Source organism: Mus pahari, chromosome 1 (genome assembly GCF_900095145.1).
Source record: "Mus pahari chromosome 1, PAHARI_EIJ_v1.1, whole genome shotgun sequence".
Classification (NCBI taxonomy): domain Eukaryota; kingdom Metazoa; phylum Chordata; class Mammalia; order Rodentia; family Muridae; genus Mus; species Mus pahari.
In genome coordinates, this window is record NC_034590.1 from 91,097,728 (window position 1) to 91,119,256 (window position 21,529).

Consider the following 21,529-nt stretch of genomic DNA (forward strand, 5'->3'; position numbering starts at 1 on the left):
TGTGTGTGTGTGTGTGTGTGTGTGTGTGTGTGTGTGTGTAACTCCTTTGTGAAGATCTTCAGCGGACCTCTTTCTTACTCGAGGAGCCCATGTTGTCTTGATTTAGGCCTCGGCTCCTTCCCATCCTATTCATTTGACAAGTGAGATATTTGGTGGCTATGATTCATGCCCGTCTGCTTGCCTGTGATGAGATTGGCTCTGTGACAAGGATTAAAGATACACAGAGATGAGGCAGACACCATCCTCTGCTGATGGGATTTAGTTGGGGGAACTCACAGGGGAGAAAGGCAATATATAAACAGATATGCAAAGTCATTGCACACCTGTGCTTGCATCTATGAGAGAAAGAATCCATGGGACTCAAAAGTCACACTGAAACATGGTGACATTTGATCTGAGGATGAGACAGGGTGCACCATGGGAAGAGCTAGGGTTAACTATCCTGGACAGAAAGAATACTAACGCCCTGGGATTAGCAGGTGGCGTTGCTCTACTCCAAGGCTAGCTGAGAATCCACACTTGTACGATTTAGGCAAGACTTGAACCTGGAAACAAGCGCTGGGGTTCCAACAGCTTCAAGCACACCAGAGCCCAGATACTATGGGGGGAACTGACTGCTCAGTAGGCTCCTTGGCAATAAGTACATCTCGTTCCCTGCATGATCAGAAAGCCAACTCTGATGACCTTTGCAACCACGAAGCTTAATGCAGGAATTGGTGTGCCTACAGCTTCCGAGAGACAAGACAGAAAGGTCCTTCTTTTATCAGCAATCAAGTCCACCAAAGGCAACACCTGGGGATTTGCCTGTGTCTACTCTGTCAGCTGTATCAGGATCATGCCCCACTAGGGGGTACTGTTGTGCTGCAGGAAGTTGGGCTGCCTTGCAGAACTCCCTGTAAATCCATCCACATCTCTGGGGACTCTGGAGTGAGAGGTTGTAAAGCTTGGTGGGAAAAGACTAAACTTACTGATTCATCTAGTCATCGGCCGGAGAACTTGGAAGTACCTGGGAATGCTCAGAGTTCTTAAGACTGACTGGTCCTTATCCCATGGTTCTGAATACACACAGCAGGAGGTGAGGAGCTGTATGGACAGCTCAGGTAGGAGACGCAGTGTGGTGAAGGTATGGATACTCAGATTAGGGAGGGTGGCATCCAAAGCTGCTGGGTTGGTTTGCTCCATTCTCACCTTACTCCAGAGGTTTCCATGCCATCTGAAGTATGAGCCAACCTTGTCTACAAATGGCAGGATTTGGTGAATTGAAAAGTGTGGGAAAGTGCTAATGTCACATGTGTGCAGAGGAAGAGTTCATTGGCCAGAGGAGCATGACAGACTAGCCATGTGTGCTAATGTCCAATGTACAAGAGTAAGCTGCATCCAAATGAGTTTGAGTGGGTCAGCCCGAGCTAGAGAAAGGCCGTGAAGCCTTGGTTTCGGGGGGCTGGGGGTGGGGGGCTGAGACAGTTCTGAGCTGGCCATGATGAAGATCAGAGAGGAGAGGTTACTAGTAAGATCCACTTATCACTTAGACCTTGGTGTTGCTTGACAACGGGTGGATGATGAGCCATGCAAAGATCATGCAAAGTCCTGGAGAAATTCCTATGGAATAGGCATGGGGCTCAGGAGCATGTGTGCCCGAAGCCAAGAAGAAACATGTTAGGGAGTAAGGAGTGGGTAGACACTCCCGATGCTACATAAGGGAGAAATAAACCAAGGCTAAAGTTGAAAGAGGCTGCGATTGTGGCTCAATGGGTAGAATGCCTACCTGGTTTGATCCAGGCCTTGAAACCCTTGTGGTGACCTGTGCTTGTAATCCCAGCACTCCAGGGGTGGAGCCAAGAGGATCAGAAAATCAAAGCCATCACTGCATAATGAGTCTGGGGCCAGCAGGGCTTACACAGGGTCCCATCTGAAAACAAAATAAAACAAAAATACACACACTAGAGGGAGGACATGGGCTGGCAACCAGAGGCACCAGGATGAGGAAGAATGTGACTGACAGGAGGAAGTAGAAGCATTACACTCTGGATCAAGATCCTCAGCTGGAAAGAGCAACAGCCACAGAGGACTACTCTGGGAGGAGAGAAAGCAGGCACCAGGCTCCCCCAAAGTGACTTGAATCCAATCAGGGAAACCCAATAGAAAACAGGAAACCCATTCAAGGATGGGTGTGGCGTTTTATGATTGACACAGGCTTTCGCCTGTCTACCTGGCTTAGACTTCAGGGCAGCACAGGAAGTCTGAACCATCCACCTGTTGCTGGTGAGGAAGCTGGTAGGAATGTCACAGAAGCCAGGAAACAGACCGGCTCTGACTTAAATCCTAGCTGATGTTTTTACTAATTCTAATCATGCATAACTCCTTACCTGACATCAGTTATTCAGCTGCTGACTACAGGACGCATTCATCAAATACATAACTTGCACCAGTATTCTTAGGTCTGCCTCCTTGACACCCAGCTACTCCAATAGCAAGGCCTGGCAAGTCAGCTTCCAGGTAGAGCCAGATAGATATGCAGACACTTAGGCCCCTTCCTGACACCTACTGTGTTTGTGCATTGGTGAATCCTCACAGAGATTTTACTGGCTTAACCCAGGAAGAAGGACAGAGGGAAGAGGAAGAAGACAAGCCCCGAGGAGACAGGCAGATATGCAGTTACCTTCAGCTAGTGTCCCCAAGCTCAGTCACAGATGGAGCCTGAGAAATTGAGGTCCAGTTGCCAGGAAACATCTTAGGGCTGCTTAAGCACTCGCAAAAACACTTAACACCCACGATCCCTCAGCCTCCTATCCGGGCCAGCATCTAGAGGAAGGATGCCTGCCATGTCCTCACCACCCACCCACACTTCAGCCACTCCAAACAACCTTCCTTCCCTCCGTGTGCAGTGCAGGCATTTGTCCTCCTAAATAATATCAATGGAGGCCTTTACAAATAGCTTTTAATAAGCTACAGTTTCTTAATGACCAAGAACACATGCTCATGGTCAAGAAGAGAAGCAAGTCCATAAACACATCAAACTAAAGGTGAAAGTGAATTCCCAGTATGCACAACACTATCTGCTGCAGATCTCCCAAGGTCATTCTCCAAACCTAAGCCCTGCTAAGGCATCCTTTCAGAAGAGACACACACATACACACTCCAGCATATTGTGAGGATTTTCAACACAAATAGGGTCACATTAACCTGACTGCAACTCACCTCTCCCACTTAACAATACTCCCTGGACTCTCTTCTGAGTGTGTCTTTAAATAGATCTTTCTTGCTTTTAACAGCCGCTTTATAATCTATAGCACAGCCTTGTTAGAGCTTATTTAACCACATCCTACTAATGGCCACATAGTTTGTTCCTAGTCTCTTTCTTTTACATATAATGGTTGGTAGTTAGGTTCATGCTTGCTATTATAATAATAATTAAACAAAGCAACAAACAAAAATGCTTGTCCTGGCTCACAGCCACTCAGGGAAGGCATTTCTTAATTGTAGGAGGTCCCCACTCTTCCTTATACTTGTCAAACTTGCTCTGTTCTAGAGCCACAGAGTCTCCTGCACTAGAAAAGACAGGGAACAGGATGGGTCCATTGTACGCTCACCTTGGCCTTGAAGCAATGCATCTCATCCCCATTGTTCTTCCTGTCAAGACCCAGCCATGGCTCTCAGTTGGATGTGGTAAGGAAAACTATAATCCTTTGGAACTGTGAGAACAGTACATGTAGGGTCACAGAAGGGAGGAGGTCCTCAGAGAGGAAGAGAGGGGATCTCTGTTGAATGCCTCTCCATCTCTACCACAATTGCAGCAGTGAGCATCCATACACAAGTCTTTACACGTTTGTGTGGATAAATTTCCAGAAGCGCAATGGCCATGTCCAGACGATGTGCATTTTAGACATTGTGGTTAATGTCTAACTGCCCTCCTAGAGGTGCATTGGTTTGTGCTCTTACCTTGTCAAGAAAGCTTTCCTTCTTCACACCCTTGTTAAAATTTGCCACCATTTATATATCCCAAGTCTGGGAGATGACTTTGCAGGTAAAAGGCTTGCTGAGCAAGATTGAGGACCTGAGTTTAGACCCTGAGAACCCACATAAAGCCAGACCCGGACATAGTAGCATACATCTGTACTCCTGTGCTCCACTTGGGAAAGATGGAAAGTGGAGACAGGAGACTTCCCAAGAGCAGGCAAGGTGGGAGTGAAGACTGAGGTTGTCCTCTGACTGCCAAATACATTATGACATAGGTGGAGATCTCTCTCTCTCTCTCTCTCTCTCTCTCTCTCTCTCTCTCTCTCTCTCTCTCCCTCCCTCCCTCCGCACTCTCCTTCTCCATCCCTCTCCTTCTTCTTCTCCTTCTCCCTGCCTACACACACACACACACACACACACACACACACACACACACACACACACTCACTATGTTATAAGTGGATAAATGATCCATGTTACAGGTGATCATGACTTTAATTTACATCCCTTTCTTCTTCTCCTGGCTCTTTCTCCATTACTTGCTTTTTGTGAGGAGTCAGAGAAAACTCATAAACTATGTACATGAAAGAGATGAAGCCGTCCCTCCGTGGTCCCAGCTACAGGTACTTGCTGCTTTTGCTATGTCCTTCTTATTTGTGATACTTTCCCATTGCAGAGACGTAGCTTTCTAATGTGCTTTAACTTTCCCGTGGTTTTTGTCTCATGCCTAGAAAGGCTGTCCTAGTGCCAAGATGAATTTTTCATGTTCTCACGTTTTTTTCCTCCAGTGCTGAAGCGGCACTTGAATCCAGACTGCAATAGTGTTGCGTTGGTGATTTCCCTCAGTCCTCTGTGCCCTACTTTCCACAGCCCCCAAACAGGAACTGGGAGAACCTGCTAGGTAGGATTATTGTGAAGTTGGAGCACAATGATTGTGTCCTTGGGCTTAGAACAGACATTGGCTGAGATGCAGTACACCAAATGCTAGCTAGCTTGTTTCCATTTGGGTTTGTGGTTTTTGACCCTGTACATAGCTGATATCTGCTGCATATATATATATATATATATATATATATATATATATATATATTATATATACACACACACACACAGACTGCAACAGTGTTGCGTTGGTGATTTCCCTTGGTCCTCTGTGAAAAAGGAATGTGGGTCATTAGAAAAGAACTAACAGAAAAAGCCACAGACAGATAATAAGAACACGAAAATAATCTCAGTCTCTCTCAACATGTTCATTTAAAGGAATGCAAATTAAAGTCATGATCACCTGTAATATAATATAATATAATGAGCAAGTTGTAGAAACTTTGCAAAAATAAATTAAAAAATGAAAAACATCTTAAATTCCAAAATATGTGCATGACTTGTCACTAAAAGGACCCACTGTTCTCTATATGGTTCTGTCATGTGGTGTCTACCAGTATAAAGGAATCCAAGACAAGTCCTACAATACTCAAGGTATGGCTTTACTAGGGACCTTTAAAAACTGAGAGTCACAAAGAGAGGAAAGAAAGACTAGAGCAGTGCTGTCTTCTCACAGTGACAGGAGAGACCTGCAATGGGCTGGACCTCCTGAGGAAACCCAGGGACGGGTGCCTGGCCTCCACACCTCTACCAATGGCTTTATCCCCAGGGACAGATACCTGGCCTCCACTAATTTTCTTTCTTAAAAAAAAAAAAAGTATGGGTACTTTGAGAATATCATGTAGTGTATCATATTTATCCTTCCTCCAACTCTTTCTAGATCCACCCTGCTTCCTTTCCCATCCAACTTCGTGTCCCCTTCCCTCTATCTTAGATGTGCGATCTCCCATTGGAGAGTGGTTGACTTTCCAGGGCCTGCACGCTTAGAGAAAACTATCTTTTTCCTTCCCAGCAGCTAACAACTGCTAATAGCTCCATGGCTAGCATGGGGCCTCATGCCCAGCGCCTCTCTCCACGCTGGAATTGGTCTGGCTTGGGCTTGCCTAGGTCCTGTGCTTGCTATCACAGCAGCTGTGAGTTCATACATGCAGCTGCCCTGCTGCGTCTGAAGAGCATGTTTCCTTGGCGTCGTCTACTGTCTCTGTCTCTTACACTTTTTCTGCCCCCTTCTGAAATGGCCCCTGAGCCTTTGTGGGAAGGGTGAGGTGCACATGTTCCTCTTAGGGCCGAGCTCTCCACAGTCTCTTGCTCTCTGCATCTTAGCCAGCTGTGAGTCTCTGTGCCGAGCATTATCTACTGCCAATAGAATCAACTTCCTGTCGTTACGGCAACGAAGAGAGCAGCCTTGTCAGTTCCGAGGTAATCAGATGACTAGTTGACGGGCTTTGAGTCCCAACAAGAGTTAGCTGGCCACTTAGGAGGCCTTCAGGAAATTGATTTCAGACATAGACCATTATGGCAGAGAATAAAGTGGCCAGATTTGTGGGACGCTAAGTTCTGATGCAGCCCCTCTCCAATCCCAGTTTGCCCACAAAGCTGTTAACTCCTTGAGGGAAAAAAAAATGTATGCTTGACATATCTTTGTAACCCTAGAATATAGTAGGTGCTACACAAATGCCTGCTTAATTCATGAGTAGTTGAATTCACAGCGGCTACAGACCTTGTTGATGTAGAGATGCACTAGGCACAATTCCTAACACTAGGAGATGCTCAGTTAGGTAATGTGTCAAGAGTACACGCACTGTGTCTACACTGGGTACCATGGAAATGATGAGGGATGAAAACAAGTGCCTTATCTCTTTAGGCAAAGGAAATGATAGATGAGATGGTAGAAGCAATAATCTGTTAGATGGGTTAAGAAATGCTTCATGCAAAGGGCACATATCAAAGTCCCCTCAGCATGAAAAACAGCCTACAGAAGGACAGACTGAACTTTGACTAGTCTGTAGCCCACTCTGACTGTAGCCCAGCAGTGGCCATGGCCAGGATCAAAAGAGCCATAGCCATGCTGTCTAGCTCAGTATCATCTGGGCAACAGAGAGTGACTGGTGGTGGAGTTTAAATTAGAATTTACCTTTTTGCTCCAAGGTCACTTAATAGTCAGGGTTTGCCGCTGTAGCGGTGGAAGGAAGCGGCCTCTTGACACAGTCTGGGCCTACCTCAGCTAAAGGGTAAATGGCCACAGGTGTCTGGAGCCTGGCTCGGCATGAAGATTTATCGGGTTTGCTTTCAGAATCAGCTCTTTGCAAAGAGGCCTCTTTCCTCCACTGCGGCTGCTAATTATCCCCCTGGAGACTGCGGTGCTTTTCAAGGAGCCTCGTTGCCCACTTAGGAGCTAATAAATCACAAAGTCCCCCAGGCAGCTGGGCCTTCCAGAACACAAGTGCAGAACACACAAATTTAGCAGAAAGGAAGGCTTCCAGAGACTCTGTCTGTAACAATCAGAGGTGTGCCCATTCTGTGTTCCCAATAATGCCCGGCTCCAGCAGACTCCTGTGGGGGGGGGGGGTGCACCTTGTGTGGACAGTGGAGGCTGTGGGAACCATCTGTGTTCCACTGGGTAGCCAATGTGAGTCAGAAATGGAATCTCCAGAGAGCCCCAGGGTGGTGAAAACCTATCATGGTCTGGCTAGGAAGTATCTCCGAAAGGCTAACACACTGAGGCTTTCTCTGCAGATGACGGTGCTGCAGAGTGGACGCAGAGTCAAACTGGAACTTGTGTCATCAGCAAGTTTGTTAATTCATTATTAAATTCACACTGAACAGCTAGGAAGAATTGTTGGGGGGGGGAACCTTCCTAGAAACTTAATTTTGAAGGTCATATCTTGTCTCTGCAGCCCCTTCTCCGATGATACATTCATTGGGAAGCATTTACTTAGCACCTCCTATATGCCAGGGATATAAAGATATGTGAGGTGTTTTCCTTCCTTGAGGTATTAACAGCTTTGTGGGACGGGTAGGACTTGAGGAGTGAAGTCTCCCATTTCCCATGTTGGGCTCTGTACCTAAATTAAGCTTCCCACAAGCATCAGTGGCTTCCTCCTCTGGCAGAAGGGTCTACACCTGAGTGCCGGTTCCTACAGGTCTTCCTGTAGTGTGGTGCAGAAGCTCAGCTGTTGAGCAGCTCTGCCTGACCTGTACTCCCACAGCATGATGCTTCTGCCTCAACACAGGCTCGGGAATAGTGGAGCCAGCTGATCACAAACGGAAACTTCTGGAATCATGAGCTAACATAATTCCTTCCTCCTTCCCATAAGGTGGTCTTTCTACTATCTTGTCCTGTAATAAATAAATAAATAATAGCAGTTGGATTTTTTTCTCTCTAGCAAGCTCTGCAAGAAGTCTGAGTTTTCCCTTTAGATGACACAGCACAGAATTCTGAGGTGTGGGACAACGTTGTAATGCATGATCCTCCTGCCTCATTCTTCCCAAATGAAAGCCTCCACTGTCGCCTGCTCTCTTCAATGGGTATTTTCAGAAACCCACTGAGAGTCACCTCCTTCCTTGTGCTGAGAATACAGCACTGAACAAAGACAGCCATGCAAACTCCAAGGGTTTAAAATCCTATCATGGTAGGAGAGTCTCTAAACACACTATTAAAAATGGAAAGGGCGTGGGAGGGTAGGGATATGACTCAGTTGATAGAATGCTTGCCTCAAAGGCATGTACACCCTGGGTTTGATCTATGACTCAGTTGACAGAATGCTTGCCTCACAGGCATGCACACCCTGGGTTTGATCTATAGAAACACATAAACTGCATGTGATATCACAAACCTGTGATTCCCTGAACTTGTCAGGTAGAGGCAAGAAAATCAGAAGTTCAAGGTCATCCTTGACTACAAAGCAAGTTTGAGGCCAGCCTGGAATATGTGTGATTTTTGCCTTAAACTCGCACATACACACACACACACACACACACACACACACACACACACACACCAATCTATAGACTCTTGCCAAAATCCCACTGAGTAGGGACGTATGAGGGAAGGAGGCAGGAACATGGGACACATGGTAACCATTACTCATGAGCAGCTCTAGTGAAGGCGGTGTGGTACAGGAATGAGTAGTCCACACCAGCAGTTCCCAACCTAGGGGTCACAACCCCTTTGGGGATAGAGCAACTCTTACACAGGGGTCACCTAAGAACATCAGAAAACACAGATACTTGCATTATGATTCATACCAGTAACAGAATTACAGTTATAAAGTAGTAACAAAAACAATTTTATGGTCCGGAATCACCGCAACATGAGGAACTGTATTAAAGGGTCACAGCCTTAGGAAGGGCAAGAATCACTGCTCTCTACCATCCTTTGCTCAGTAGAGACATAAGCTTTCTCACTGAGGCTCCTGGATCTGTGCTCAGACTTTCTAGCTGAGTGAGTCTGGCTTGGGATTCAGGTGAAGCACTTCCCCAGGAAATCCCAGGGTGGTCACCAGGAACAGTGCTGAGCCTTGCAAGGGAGCCAGTGCAGAGAACTACACAGCAATGCTATGTGTGTGTACGTGACAGGGTGCTCCCTTAAGCCCCATTTCCCTTCCTGCTTCTGGCGTGTGTGGTGCAAACAGAGTTTGGATATCCAGTTCAACCCTATGACACCTATGGCCACAATAACATCTTTGGAACAACAAAAATGCTGCTTCAATGAGTATGCCAAGGCCTTTCTCTGCCAGAATGCTAAGTACTAAGCTTATAAATGATTGCCGAAGACTCATAAAGCCACACTATCTACAAACATGTCCTCCAAACGCCGAAATGTTAACAACTTAGTCCCCAGCCCATGGTGCTACTGGGAGGTGGTGAAGCCTTTCAGAGGCAGGGCCTAGTGGGAGACCCTTTGGTCATTGGAGTGTGCTCTCAAAAAGGGTTTTAGAGCCAGCTCCTTTTGTGCTTCTTGCCTGTGAAGTAGAAACCTTTCTCAACCATATGTTCTCCTACATGCCCCCAAGACATTTAGGCTACAAGAAAAGGAGCCCATTACTACAGACTTGTTCAGCCACGACTGTGAGCCAAAATAAACATGTGTCCTCATAAGTTGATTGCGTAGGGCATTGTGTTGTTACAGTGACAGAATGCTGGCTGACCCGGGCTACTTCCCAACAGGCTCGTTTCTGAGAATGAATCTTGGATCCACTCACTGAGCAATGATGGTGAGCCAGGTTATATGAAGGCAAAGATAAACAAGAGACATCTCCAAATAGCTAATAATCTTTAGTAATAAAAAGAGACATAAGAGATAATTACCAAAAAGAGACATAAGAGGTAATTACCAAACGATAGGATGCTGCTGATAAATATAAAACACCAGGAGACAACAAGGATGTGTGACTTCAGTTTGAGTTTGTAAAGATGAGAAAGTGTTCATCAGCACGAGGGAGGAAAAAGCCAGTGTCAAATCTCGAGAGGTTAAATATCCAGGAGGGCGAAGATAGCTCGGCCAGCAAAGTGCTTGCCACACAAGCGAGAGGAGTTCTACATAGAAAGCTGACCACTGAGTATTTACGAAATCTCCCCGAGGGAGGGAGGCTGAGATCCGTGGATCCCTGGGGCTCAAAGGCTACCAGTCTAGCTGAATCTGCAAACTCCAAACCAATGAGAGACCTGGTTTCAAAACGTCCAAAGTGGACCAATCCATGAAGAGTGACACCCAAGGTTGACCCCTGGCCTCCACATGCAAGTGCACGCGTATAGACAAAAAATGAATTCAGCCAAGGAAAAACCATATATTACAAAACACCTGTATTTGCAGAGTGGGATTTATGTTCAGCGTGGCATGACCATCAAGTTACCAGGAGTGATGGAAATTAATTCTAGAAAGGTAGGCAGGGAACTCACACTCCACAGAATCCCAGCTTTATTCTAAGGAGTCACTGAGGTTTGCGTTGATTGGATTGGCTTTAGAGCGTTTCCCCTGATGGCAGAATGGTTTGAAGCCAGTAGAAGCATGCACATCAGAGAGTAAGCTACAGCAGGCGAGCCCTGAGACTAGGTGAGGAGCACAAAGACTTGGGAAGGTTAGGAAGACAAATGTTCCAAGGAAAAAAGACAGACATTTTTTGTTGTTTTGTTTTTCTGTCTGTACAGCAATTACAATTTGAGAAGGAAAATGGGGCGTTGAAGTGTTTGGTCCACAGACAGTCGGACACTGGCAGTTTAGAACACAGGGAGGCTGAAGTTACAGCATCCATGACCAACTTATGAATCAGCCCCTAGGTGATGACTAAAGGCTGGGGAGGACGGAGATCATCGGGATGATTGTGCAGTTTATTGAGAAAGTCCAGAATAGACCAGAGAAAGTCAGGAATTTGAGAGAGGCTGAGGAACTCAGAGCATAGCTGTATTTGAGGGTTTGTTGATTACATGAAAACTCAAATATAGAGAGAGGGGTTGGAGAGATGACTTAGCAGTGGAGAGCACTGGATGCTTTTCCAGAATACCCAGGTTCAACCAGCACCCACATAGAGGTTCATAACCATCTGTAACTCCAGTTCCAGAGGATCCAGGGCTCTCTTCTGGACTCCATGGGAACTGTAAAAAAAATGATACACAGACGTACACGCAGTAACCACCATATTCTCTCTCTCTCTCTCTCTCTCTCTCTCTCTCTCTCTCTCTCTCTCACACACACACACACACATATAAACAAACAAACAAATCTTAAATACATATTGGTAGAGATGTGGGGACACGTGCCATGCTTTGTGGGCAGACGCTGATGGAACATTTACCTATGTGCTGCACCCTGGCCTACCCTCATGGGGTTTATCATGAGAAGAGTAGGAGTAGCTTCAACAGAAAGGAAGAAGAAGAGGCCGGATTGCGAAAGTGAGGGCTACAAGCAACAGGAGCCACATGTCGCTTAAGAGGCAGTCACTTATCGGTAGGGTGTGTGTAACTCACAAACTCCAAAGGAAATCAAGAATCACACCTCAGAAACGGTAAGGTCCTGACAAGCTGCTAACACATACTTCAGGAGCCTCCTCCAGGACCCCGTGGCTGGTTGGTAGGGCTCCATCTTCGGTCCTTATTACACATTTTCAGTCTTAGGACACTAGACAGGCCTTCATTTGCCCGACTTCCATCACACACCCGTTCTTCAACTCACCAAGACTCTGTCCAAAGCAGGAGTGTGGCAGCTCCACAAAGAGAAATCCGGGCTGTGACTGACTGTAGGGAAAATCCTTGCTGAGCAAGGTAAAATGAAGATGGAGGGCAAGTCCAAACAGCAAGTGTAGGAAGACTCTCCTTGTATTATTTATTTATTTTAGTGCTATGTAGAAACGAAGGGAGCTAGAGACTTCAGAGGCATGCACTGTGGGAGAAGCGTTCATCTGTTTGCTGGCAACTGTAAAGCAAAATTCCATCTGTGACATAAGGAGAAAAGGCAGACCTCAAGGTGAAGTCTCATGTCCCCACATGGCGTGTGTGTGTGTGTGTGTGTGTGTGTGTGTACGCGCGTGCGTGCGCGCGCGGAAGCTAGGGAAGGACCGTGAGTGTCCTGCTCGATCACTCTCTCCACCCATCATTCCCTTGAGATGGGGCCTCTCACTGCACCTGGAGCTAGGGTGACAGCCAGCAAGCCCCAGCAATCCTCCTGTTTCAGTACTGGGGTTACACACATGCTCAACACACCTGGCTATGTTTGTGGGTACCAGAATCCAAATTCAGATGCTCATGTCACAGCAAGTACTGATGCCGGCTGAGCCACCTCTCCAGCCCCTAACCTGGTCCCTTTATTTTAGCTCTGGTCATGAAACTGATGTGCCGATTAGGAATTAGAATGGTAGAAACTCTGTTAGAGTCCAGTTGGGGGATGCTATGATACTCTGGAGGTTGCCAGAATTGATTGGAATTCTCCAAACTAGCAAAGGGGGAGATGTTAGTGGATGCTGAGGGCATAAGTTCACAACCGGCCTACTAAGACTCGGGAAGTGCTGCCTCCCCTGTTCTACTCAGATAGTCCTTATTGCACCATAGGATATAGCAAAGAAATATACTTAATGGCCATTCAAGCACCAAGTCTTATGCCCAGGAAGACCTGTGCATTGATAATGCCCATGGAGTTTGGAAAACCTTTAGAGGAGATTTAACTGTCCTGCCCTATATGTGCAATTGTGTCTCATCATAAACCCCTAATCATTTAATTATAATGTATACAAGGCTATGTCTAAGAAACTCCAGCCAAGGAATTCTATCGAAATATGTATGGGCTTGTTCTAACTCTCTTTTGAGACAGGGTGGGAGTCTCCTAGGATACCCTAAAACTCATAATCCTCTTGGCTCTGCCTTCCAAGTTCTGGGATAACAGACATGCTGCCATACCTGGCTTGATAGCCCACATTTTAAAATTTTGCCCATTCCATACTAATAACCCTATTAAAACTTTCAGCCTAGGCAATTTGACACAGACCTTGGGTTTTGAAACAAAAATATCAGTTGCATCAGCACTCCTGTGTAGTGAATGTGGAGCCTACAGATGTATATTCAGAGAATCCTGAGGAGTGAGCTAAGCCAGATGGGCCAGTGAGTAAGGCCCAGCATACCTTGTTCTCTCAGGTGGACCATGAGCTCAGCACATCTTGTTCTCACAGGTGGACCATGAGCCCAGCACACCTCATTCTCTGAAACTAGCAAGAGGACCTGGGGATAGGTTCAGATAAAGGTCAGTTTCAAGACTGAATGGAAGGAAGCTGAAGGAATTGGAAAATAGGAGTGTCTACCTTTCCAATGTAGAGGAGGCTAGCCTCGTATTAAGTAAGAGTGGGTAAGAGAAGCAGGGTTGGGAGCTTACAGTGAGAATTTGAAACACCAGATGATGGGAGTGTTGTAAAGACCAGGGGAAAAAAAAAAGCTAGAACTGATGCTGTCTGAAGGTTCAGCAATCCTGAATACCGGTTAGAAACTTGGGAGCAGAATTGGAAAGAATAAAAGCTGGAATATTTCATTGTTAGAGACTGAGAGACCAGGTGGTAAATAAGGATGGTACTGAAATTATTGTCCAATAGGTCCAAAAAAAATGGTAGAAAGTGAAATCAAGAGTCTCCTAGGTAAAGTTGTGGACAGGTATGAGTTTGGAACTGTGCTAAAGGTGAAAGGAGACAAAGATGTAACCTGTCCTTTCCTGAGGCTGCTGTAACAAATAACCAGAAAACATTAAAACATCAGAAGATGGTTCTTTCCACTGTTTTGGAGGTGAGATTGCTAGCAGAGTTTGTCTCCTATCACACTGTGAAGAAACACTGCCCCGTGCCCGTCTTGTAGCTGCTGGTGACAACCTTGTTGTTCTGGGCCGTCATGTTCACTACATTACTGCCTCAGCCCACCCTCTTCCCTGCCTGTCTAAGGTTACTGCCATGGATTTGAGTCTCACTGGTCCAGGATGTGGGACTTCACCTTTACATCTGCATGGACTCTGTCCCCAGCAAAGCCACACTCAGAGGTTCTATGTGGATATGGCTGGCCCTAGAATGAGCTGCAGGGTGAAGCTTTTTAACAGCTTTGATGACAAGGCCCAAGGGTTGGCTGTGAGTGTTTCTAGGGGAAAGAAAAGAAAAGCTGGTGACAGAGTAGACCATGCAAAGCTGTGAGGACAGGTAGAGGTGACAAGAGGACAGGTGGAGGTGACAGGAGGACAGGTGGAGGTGACAGGAGGAAAGGAGAACACTGGGGAGGGCGAGTCTGTGTCCCAGAGAAGTGTGAGGATGATGTTTGGAGGGGGGGTGGTAATGATGTGTACTGTTGGAGGGACATAGGCCTGGGGAAACCGTTTGTCTTAACTCTGCTTCCTTGTCAGCCTCATCTGATTCCCTGTGAACCTTAAAAATGAGCTTTAAGACGAAATAGCCCAAAATATTTTTAATTAATTGGTTAAGGATAGAACCCCTAGATAATCTTTATTTAAATAAGAATGTGAGAGAAAAAAAATGAAATGCACTAACAAAGAAAGAACCAGAAAGGAAGAAAGGAAAAGTTATATCCTCATGCAATGTTCCCGTGCAAGCAGCCAGCGACAAATACTGCTATAAAGACAAACCACGACCTTCAGGGGAAAAGCAGTAACTGGGAACCAGGGGTGTTCTCCATCCAGGCTGGAGAGAGAGATCTGGAAGGGACACTGCAGAGTAGCTACCTTCATCCTCTGAAGTCCCAAGCAGAGCCAGAAAATTTAAAAAAAAAAAAAAAAAAAAAAAAGGGAAAGAGGGTTGCAGGTTGCACTGCCTGGCTCTGACTGAAGTTGCTGCCTGCCCAGAGAGGCCTGTGTTTCATGCAGCCTGACACAAAGGATGTAATTCAGATATTTTTTTGTTTTTTTCGTAGAAGAACGTATTTCTATTACAGTTTCTATTCTTGCAAAAAACAAGCCTTTTGCTCCTCAAAAAAAAAAAAAAAAGATTTTAATATATTTGAAGAAATATTTTTGGCCAGGATAATACTCCACGGCTTGCTTTGTATTTTTGAATACATAATAACCACATTAAAAATTTCAAGCAGCGTAAAAGATTATACAATCAAATGTAATTCTCATTTATCCCCAATTGCCTAGCTCTCCCTTCCCACATACAGATCCCTCTCCCAGCGCTAACTACAATCACCAGAGGCCTGAGTCTCCCTCCTGAGACAAGCTGCCGTATGGCCTTTCCTCATTACAAAGAATAGGGTTATCCTTGATGTAAGTCCAAACTCCGTGGATGTTGAAGTCTCTTGTAGAAAACGGCATAGTATCTGTGTTCCATCCTACACTTGTGTAATCTTCAAATCATCTCTAGGTGGCTGGTTTATAGTACATAATACAGTGTCAATATTATATACAAAGGAACATCTGTATGTATTTAGCACATGCACATTTTCCTAAAGTGTGTGTGTGTGTGTGTGTGTGTGTGTGTGTATGTCGTGTGTGGAGACCAGAGGACAACCTCAGGCACCATTCCTTATCTTCCACCTTGTTTGAAGCAGGATCTCTTTGTTTCTCTGCTGTATCTACCAAGCTACCTGGCCAATAGCCTCCAGACTCCCCATCTCTGCGTATCTTACATAGGAGTGTTGGTATTTACAGACGTACGAATACTCATCTTTATGTGAATTCTGGGTATCCAAACTCAGGCTAACACACTTGCTTGGCCTCCCCAAATATTTTCGATCCACAATCAATTGGCTGTAGAACCCTTGGATGTGGAGACTTACTGTAATCGTTACATATTAATACTTATAGACCTACTGGTTAAACACTTTGTTTTAACCCATAGTGACAGATATTTAATTTGCTTCTGTCTTAAAATTTTTTATAAAACACACACACACACACACACACACACACACACACACACACACACACACACAATGCAATGTTAGTTGAAGTGAGTTTCTCACCAAGTAATAACCTCAAACGGGATAGGAGAGAGGGGGCCAGCATGGGTCACCTAGGGGAGGAAGCTAACAGCAGCAACCCAAAACAGCCACTCTCTAATGATGTGTTGCTTCTGCGTCCTCCCCCCCCCCCAGGAGCCTGATGCCAAGGACCTTGGAGACCCAGATCACACTGGAGAAGACGCCCAGCTATTTCGTCACTCAAGAAGCCCCTCGGCGGATCTTCAACATGTCACGAGACACCAAGCTGATAGTGGTGGTACGGAACCCGGTGACACGAGCCATCTCTGACTACACGCAGACTCTTTCCAAGAAGCCGGACATCCCCACCTTCGAGGGCCTGTCCTTCCGCAACCGCAGTCTAGGCCTGGTGGACGTGTCTTGGAATGCTATTCGCATCGGCATGTACGCGCTGCACCTGGAGAGCTGGCTGCGGTACTTCCCACTGGCCCAGATCCACTTCGTCAGTGGCGAGCGGCTCATCACCGACCCTGCTGGTGAGATGGGGCGCATTCAGGACTTCCTGGGCATCAAGAGATTCATCACAGACAAGCACTTCTACTTCAACAAGACCAAAGGATTCCCTTGCTTGAAAAAACCAGAGTCAACCCTCCTGCCTCGATGCCTGGGCAAATCGAAAGGGAGAACTCATGTACAGATCGACCCTGAAGTTATAGACCAGCTCCGGGAATTTTATAGACCTTATAATATTAAATTTTATGAAACTGTTGGACAGGACTTCCGGTGGGAGTGAGTCTACAAGGTTCAAGGGCTCTACTCTTGTCTCTTCCGAAAGGTTTGCTCCCAGAGATCCTGATCCCCATCTCCAGCCCCTCTTCTCATATTGAACCCCATGATCGATCATCTTGGAACCAGAAAACTGAGTAAAGTTCAAGAGACTGGTGGTTCCTGCTCTGTCCAGGAAAACCCTGTCTTCTTCTGGCACACCCATTCAGTTCTAGAATCTGCTCCCATCCACCCATGAATGGTCTTGGGGAATTACTGTAAGAAGAGAGGATCTCCTGATGTTGGGGGATATTCTGAGTGGAGATGGTTCTGTTATGTGAGAACAGCAGTTCATCCCAACACTGTACACTCAGTGGTGGGCATAATTCCAAGTGGCATGTACCTTCCCTCTGAGCTTAATTTTCCCCTGCAGCCCTGAGTGATGGGATAGGGGAACGCCCCTCCACCCTCCTCAGACCACAGCAGTTCATCAACAGTGTGCAGAGCCCCAAACCCCTCTCTGGCCACTCCAGGAGATGGACTCTGATGCTGAAATAAGCCAGTGACTTCAAAGCCTGTGGTCTCCACTGTGCTCGGAGGACGATGTCTTTGAAAAGCACTCTGTGACTCTCCCTGCTCCCTGCGGACAAAAGCACATAATTCTGCTGTTACGGGTACTTTCTTCACGCGAGCTTTCATGTTCAGCATGCACGGGATCATGCTTGTCCATGTGAAATAAATATGGCTCTCTCGTGTCCTTAACACTGAGTGTTTCTGTCTAAGGCAGGCCTTCCTCAGTAAAACCCAGTGTAAGAAGTAGTCAGGGATGTGGAGGACTTGGGAGGACAGCTGGAAGTGGGTGTGGGTGTGAAGACTGTGTCGGGAGAAGCCAGGGTCTAGATGGGGGATGGTGGTTTCTGGCTGTAAGAAACTGGTACAGAAAGATCACATGGAGATCTGCAAGGAACGTGTTTATTGTATTTCTTTATCTTCAGCACTAGGCATTGAATCCAGATCCTCATGCATGCTAGGCACGTGTTCTGAAACTAAGATAGAGCCTCATCATTTTTACATTTATTTTCTTACTGTGTTAATGTGTCTTGTACACACAGGGAGGAGAGTGTACAAATGGGTGTGTAGATGTACATGCACGTGTGTGCATGTGTATGTGAAGGACAAAGGTCAGTCTCGGGTATCACTCATCAAACAGGCCATCCCTCTGCCTTTTGAGACAGTCTCTCGCTAGCCTCAGGCTTACCAATTAGGATATTGTTTTTCAGGTAGATTGTCCACCTGGGTTTGTTATTGTTGTTGTTTAATTGTTGTATTGTGGTTTTGTTGTTGTTCTGTTCTGTTCTGAGGCAGAGGCTCTTACTGGCCTAGAGCTTGTCAATCAGGCTTAGCTGGCTAACCAGAAAGTCCCTGGGATCTGCCTGAGTTTCCCCAGTGCAAGGATTGCAAACACACGATACTATGTTCAACTTTTACCTTGGGTACTGGGGACCAAATGCAGGTTCTCGTGCTTGCTTGGGAAGCTTTACTGACTCTGCTATCTCCCTGCCTCTCTATTTAATCTTGAGTAGGGTTTTACTAAGTTGCTCAAGGTAGCCTTGAGCTTAGGGTCCTCCAGCCTCAGCCTCCTAAGTATCTGGGATTAGAGTCACATACTGCAGGTCCAGCTTCTTCTCTGAAACATGATTTGGGTTGGATAACATCTCTGCCTAGATGCTTTCAGCTTAAAATACCAAACTGAAGGCCCAAGGACTGAGGGAAGAATCAGATAGATATTTTTGCTTGGCCAGCATAAAGCTTTGAAATAGCTGTCAGTGTTTACAAACAGAAAGTATTCGCCTCAAAATGTAGGGTTTCAGCTTTGCTTTAAAAAAAAAGAAGGAAGGAAAGAAAGAAAAAAAGATAAAGAAAGAGAGGAAGAGAGAGAAAGAGAGAAGGAAGGAAAGAGAAAGAGAGAGAAAGAGAGAAAGAAAGAATGAAAGAAAGGAAGAAAGAAAAAAGAGAAAGAAAGAAAGAAAGAAAGAAAGAAAGAAAGAAAGAAAGAAAGAAAGAAAGAAAGAAAGAAAGAAAGAAAGAAAGAAAGAGAAACTTGACTACACAAAGCCTATACTCTGACATGAGAATTGACAGCCACTTTTGGATATGGCCCTGCACTCCTGAGCTTCCCAGCTCCCACATTGCTCCCTTCCTTGATGTGCATAATCTGCTTGACCCTTGTGAATATTTCCCAGTCTTGCCTTGAATGTCCCAGACTCTAAGGATGGTGTCCAATTCATCCAACATGGCACCCAAGACGATCCTGATGCCCATCATCTGGCTCACCTCCTGCTTCTTTCTCATATTCTCCAACACTCCAGAATCACATGCTTTCCTGTGTCCCTTTCAAGTCCCCACACTCTGGTCCATGCACTCTCTTTTGCCGTGGAATGCTTATTCTTCTTCCTCCCCCACATCTCTGTCTCATTCAGAAACCAGAATCCCAGTAAGACTTCATTCAGGTGTTCTTGCTTGGCATCTGTAAGGTCACCTCCCTCTGCTGACAGCTGCTCAGTCTTCTATATTCATTTGTCAATAGCAGGTTTTTATCACCCTAGATAACAGTTAGGTATTTAAATGTGTTTCCACCATAGATCATGAGCTCTTTGAAGATCAAGACTCTTTCATGCTCCGTGGAGCTGTGCAGGAAGCATACTGCTGCAGTTTATTTCTTTGGCACATCATTACCCAAGGCCCTGGTCTTCAGCATCCACCCACACACCTACACATCCATCCATTACATGTTTGCAGTGAGACTACTGTAGGTTTGCATGTTCTGCTAAGCATTACAGAGGTGTTAATGAAGTTTTAGGGCAAAAACCCCAGCAGGTTGAGCTCAACCTCCTGTCCCAACAAACCAGTTAAGAAGGTGAATACTGATAAAAAGCAGAGAGAGGTCTTTTGATCCATATTTATACTGGGAAGGGGAACAGATAAAGGGATCACATGACTCCAAGTCCATCTTTAGGGAACTGAGTAGAGCTTTAGGTTTAAACAAAAGAAGAATTGCACCAGGGGCAGGGGGTGGGGTGGGGTGGGCAAGAGCTGGACCATAATTAAGCCGCTCTGGTTAAGGTGTGGTCTGGATGCATGTGCCCAGTTCTGGTTCTTCAGGATGGTTCAGAGAAAACCGTATCACTTGGGGGAAGCAACCTGGTGACCATGGGATGATCACCTCTGCTCCAGGACACCTCCCATTGATAGGTAATTTCCTTCATTTGGGAGGTGCTCTGTCAGTACAAGGCTCTGCCATTCCTGCAATCAGAGGTAACTACAGACTTAAGATAATGATTAGACTTTGGATGTCCTTGAGGATCCTGAACAGGATGTCGTAAAAGACCTCTGCGATTCTTATCTTTGTGCCTTTGGCCTTGAAAGAGAGTAAAATAAGCTAGACATCTAGGGTTTCTAGATAGACACTCCTTGGGTGATTATCATCCCTGCATGCTGAGGTGAGCAGGCAACCCAAAGAAAGGGAACCAGGTTCTAAATGAAGGCAGAGATACCAAGTTCTTATCCTGCCTTGTGGAACCAAATGAAGAGTTCTAAGTGCCTATAGGTCATTGGAAGGCATAATCTGACTTGCCAAGGTCAAGGACACAAAAGCCTAAGGTGTTCATTGTATGTATGTATGTATGGATGGATGGATGGATGTTTGTGTTGGTCTTGTGAGCCACGCATCTTCCGGACAGCCGAGGACTGTACCCATGGTACTGAGAAGTGACTTCGTGAGTTTATCCCTGTTGATCTGCAAATGTGATGCAGAGGAATGAGTAGCCATTACTTCCTGGAACTGGACTCTGAGCCACTAAGGAACAGACAGACAATGTATGTGAGTGACAATAAATTGTCCTATAGTATTTCCCACTGAAATGTATTTAATGCCCTGGTATCCTGAACTACACTCTGGCCAACGCCATAGCCACTGGGAGACAGAATCTCTGGGACATAAAAGGAGCCCCTGATAAAGTCAGTAAAATTTGATAGTTTATCTCAACTTTAGGCAAATTCACTAAGAATTTATAAAAATCTTGAACATTGTGTGCAGATAAGCTTCATTCTTATACATTGCCAGCATCCGCAGACCGCCCAGGCTAAGCAGCCACCCCATCTTAATGAATAGGTATGTCTACTGTAATTAGCATATCCATCATTGTATGCAAATGAAAGATGCTAAAGTATCTTTAAAATCCTAGCCGAAATGACAGAAATTCAGAGTACATGAGTCTACTCAGCAAGCTCTGATTTTTAATCTAGTGTAACTGTTCCCTCTCGCTTAGGCTGCCCCAGGGCAAAGTTGCATAAGTCCCAAATTAGTACAGTTTAAATAGATGAAGTCTGACTATTGCATCTGAAACCAAAAGGCCTCCTCAGGGAGACTCACACAGGAGAGAGAGAGAAACAGACAGAGACAGAGACCGAGACCGAGACCGAGACCGAGACCGAGACAGACACAGACACAGACACAGACACAGACACAGACACA

At 45.8% G+C, this 21,529-nt stretch overlaps 1 protein-coding gene across 5 annotated transcripts in view; it reads left to right on the top strand.

Annotated features, from left to right (window-relative positions):
- The window catches only part of Hs3st2 (heparan sulfate-glucosamine 3-sulfotransferase 2), a 104,436-nt gene extending 86,679 nt beyond the window's left edge, over positions 1-17,757 (top strand). For 2 of the 5 annotated variants that reach the window (XM_029532905.1, XM_029532908.1), the window contains exon 2: positions 16,405-17,749. In XM_029532905.1, the coding sequence (XP_029388765.1) occupies positions 16,412-17,023 (612 nt within the window). In that variant the 5' untranslated portion in view covers positions 16,405-16,411 and the 3' untranslated portion in view covers positions 17,024-17,749. Of the gene's footprint in view, positions 1-3,579; positions 3,667-4,780; positions 4,859-16,404 lie in introns of those variants that run through there. The other 3 variants (XM_029532903.1, XM_029532907.1, XM_021212799.2) reach the window with 3 other exon arrangements.
- The last annotated feature ends 3,772 nt before the right edge of the window (positions 17,758-21,529 follow it).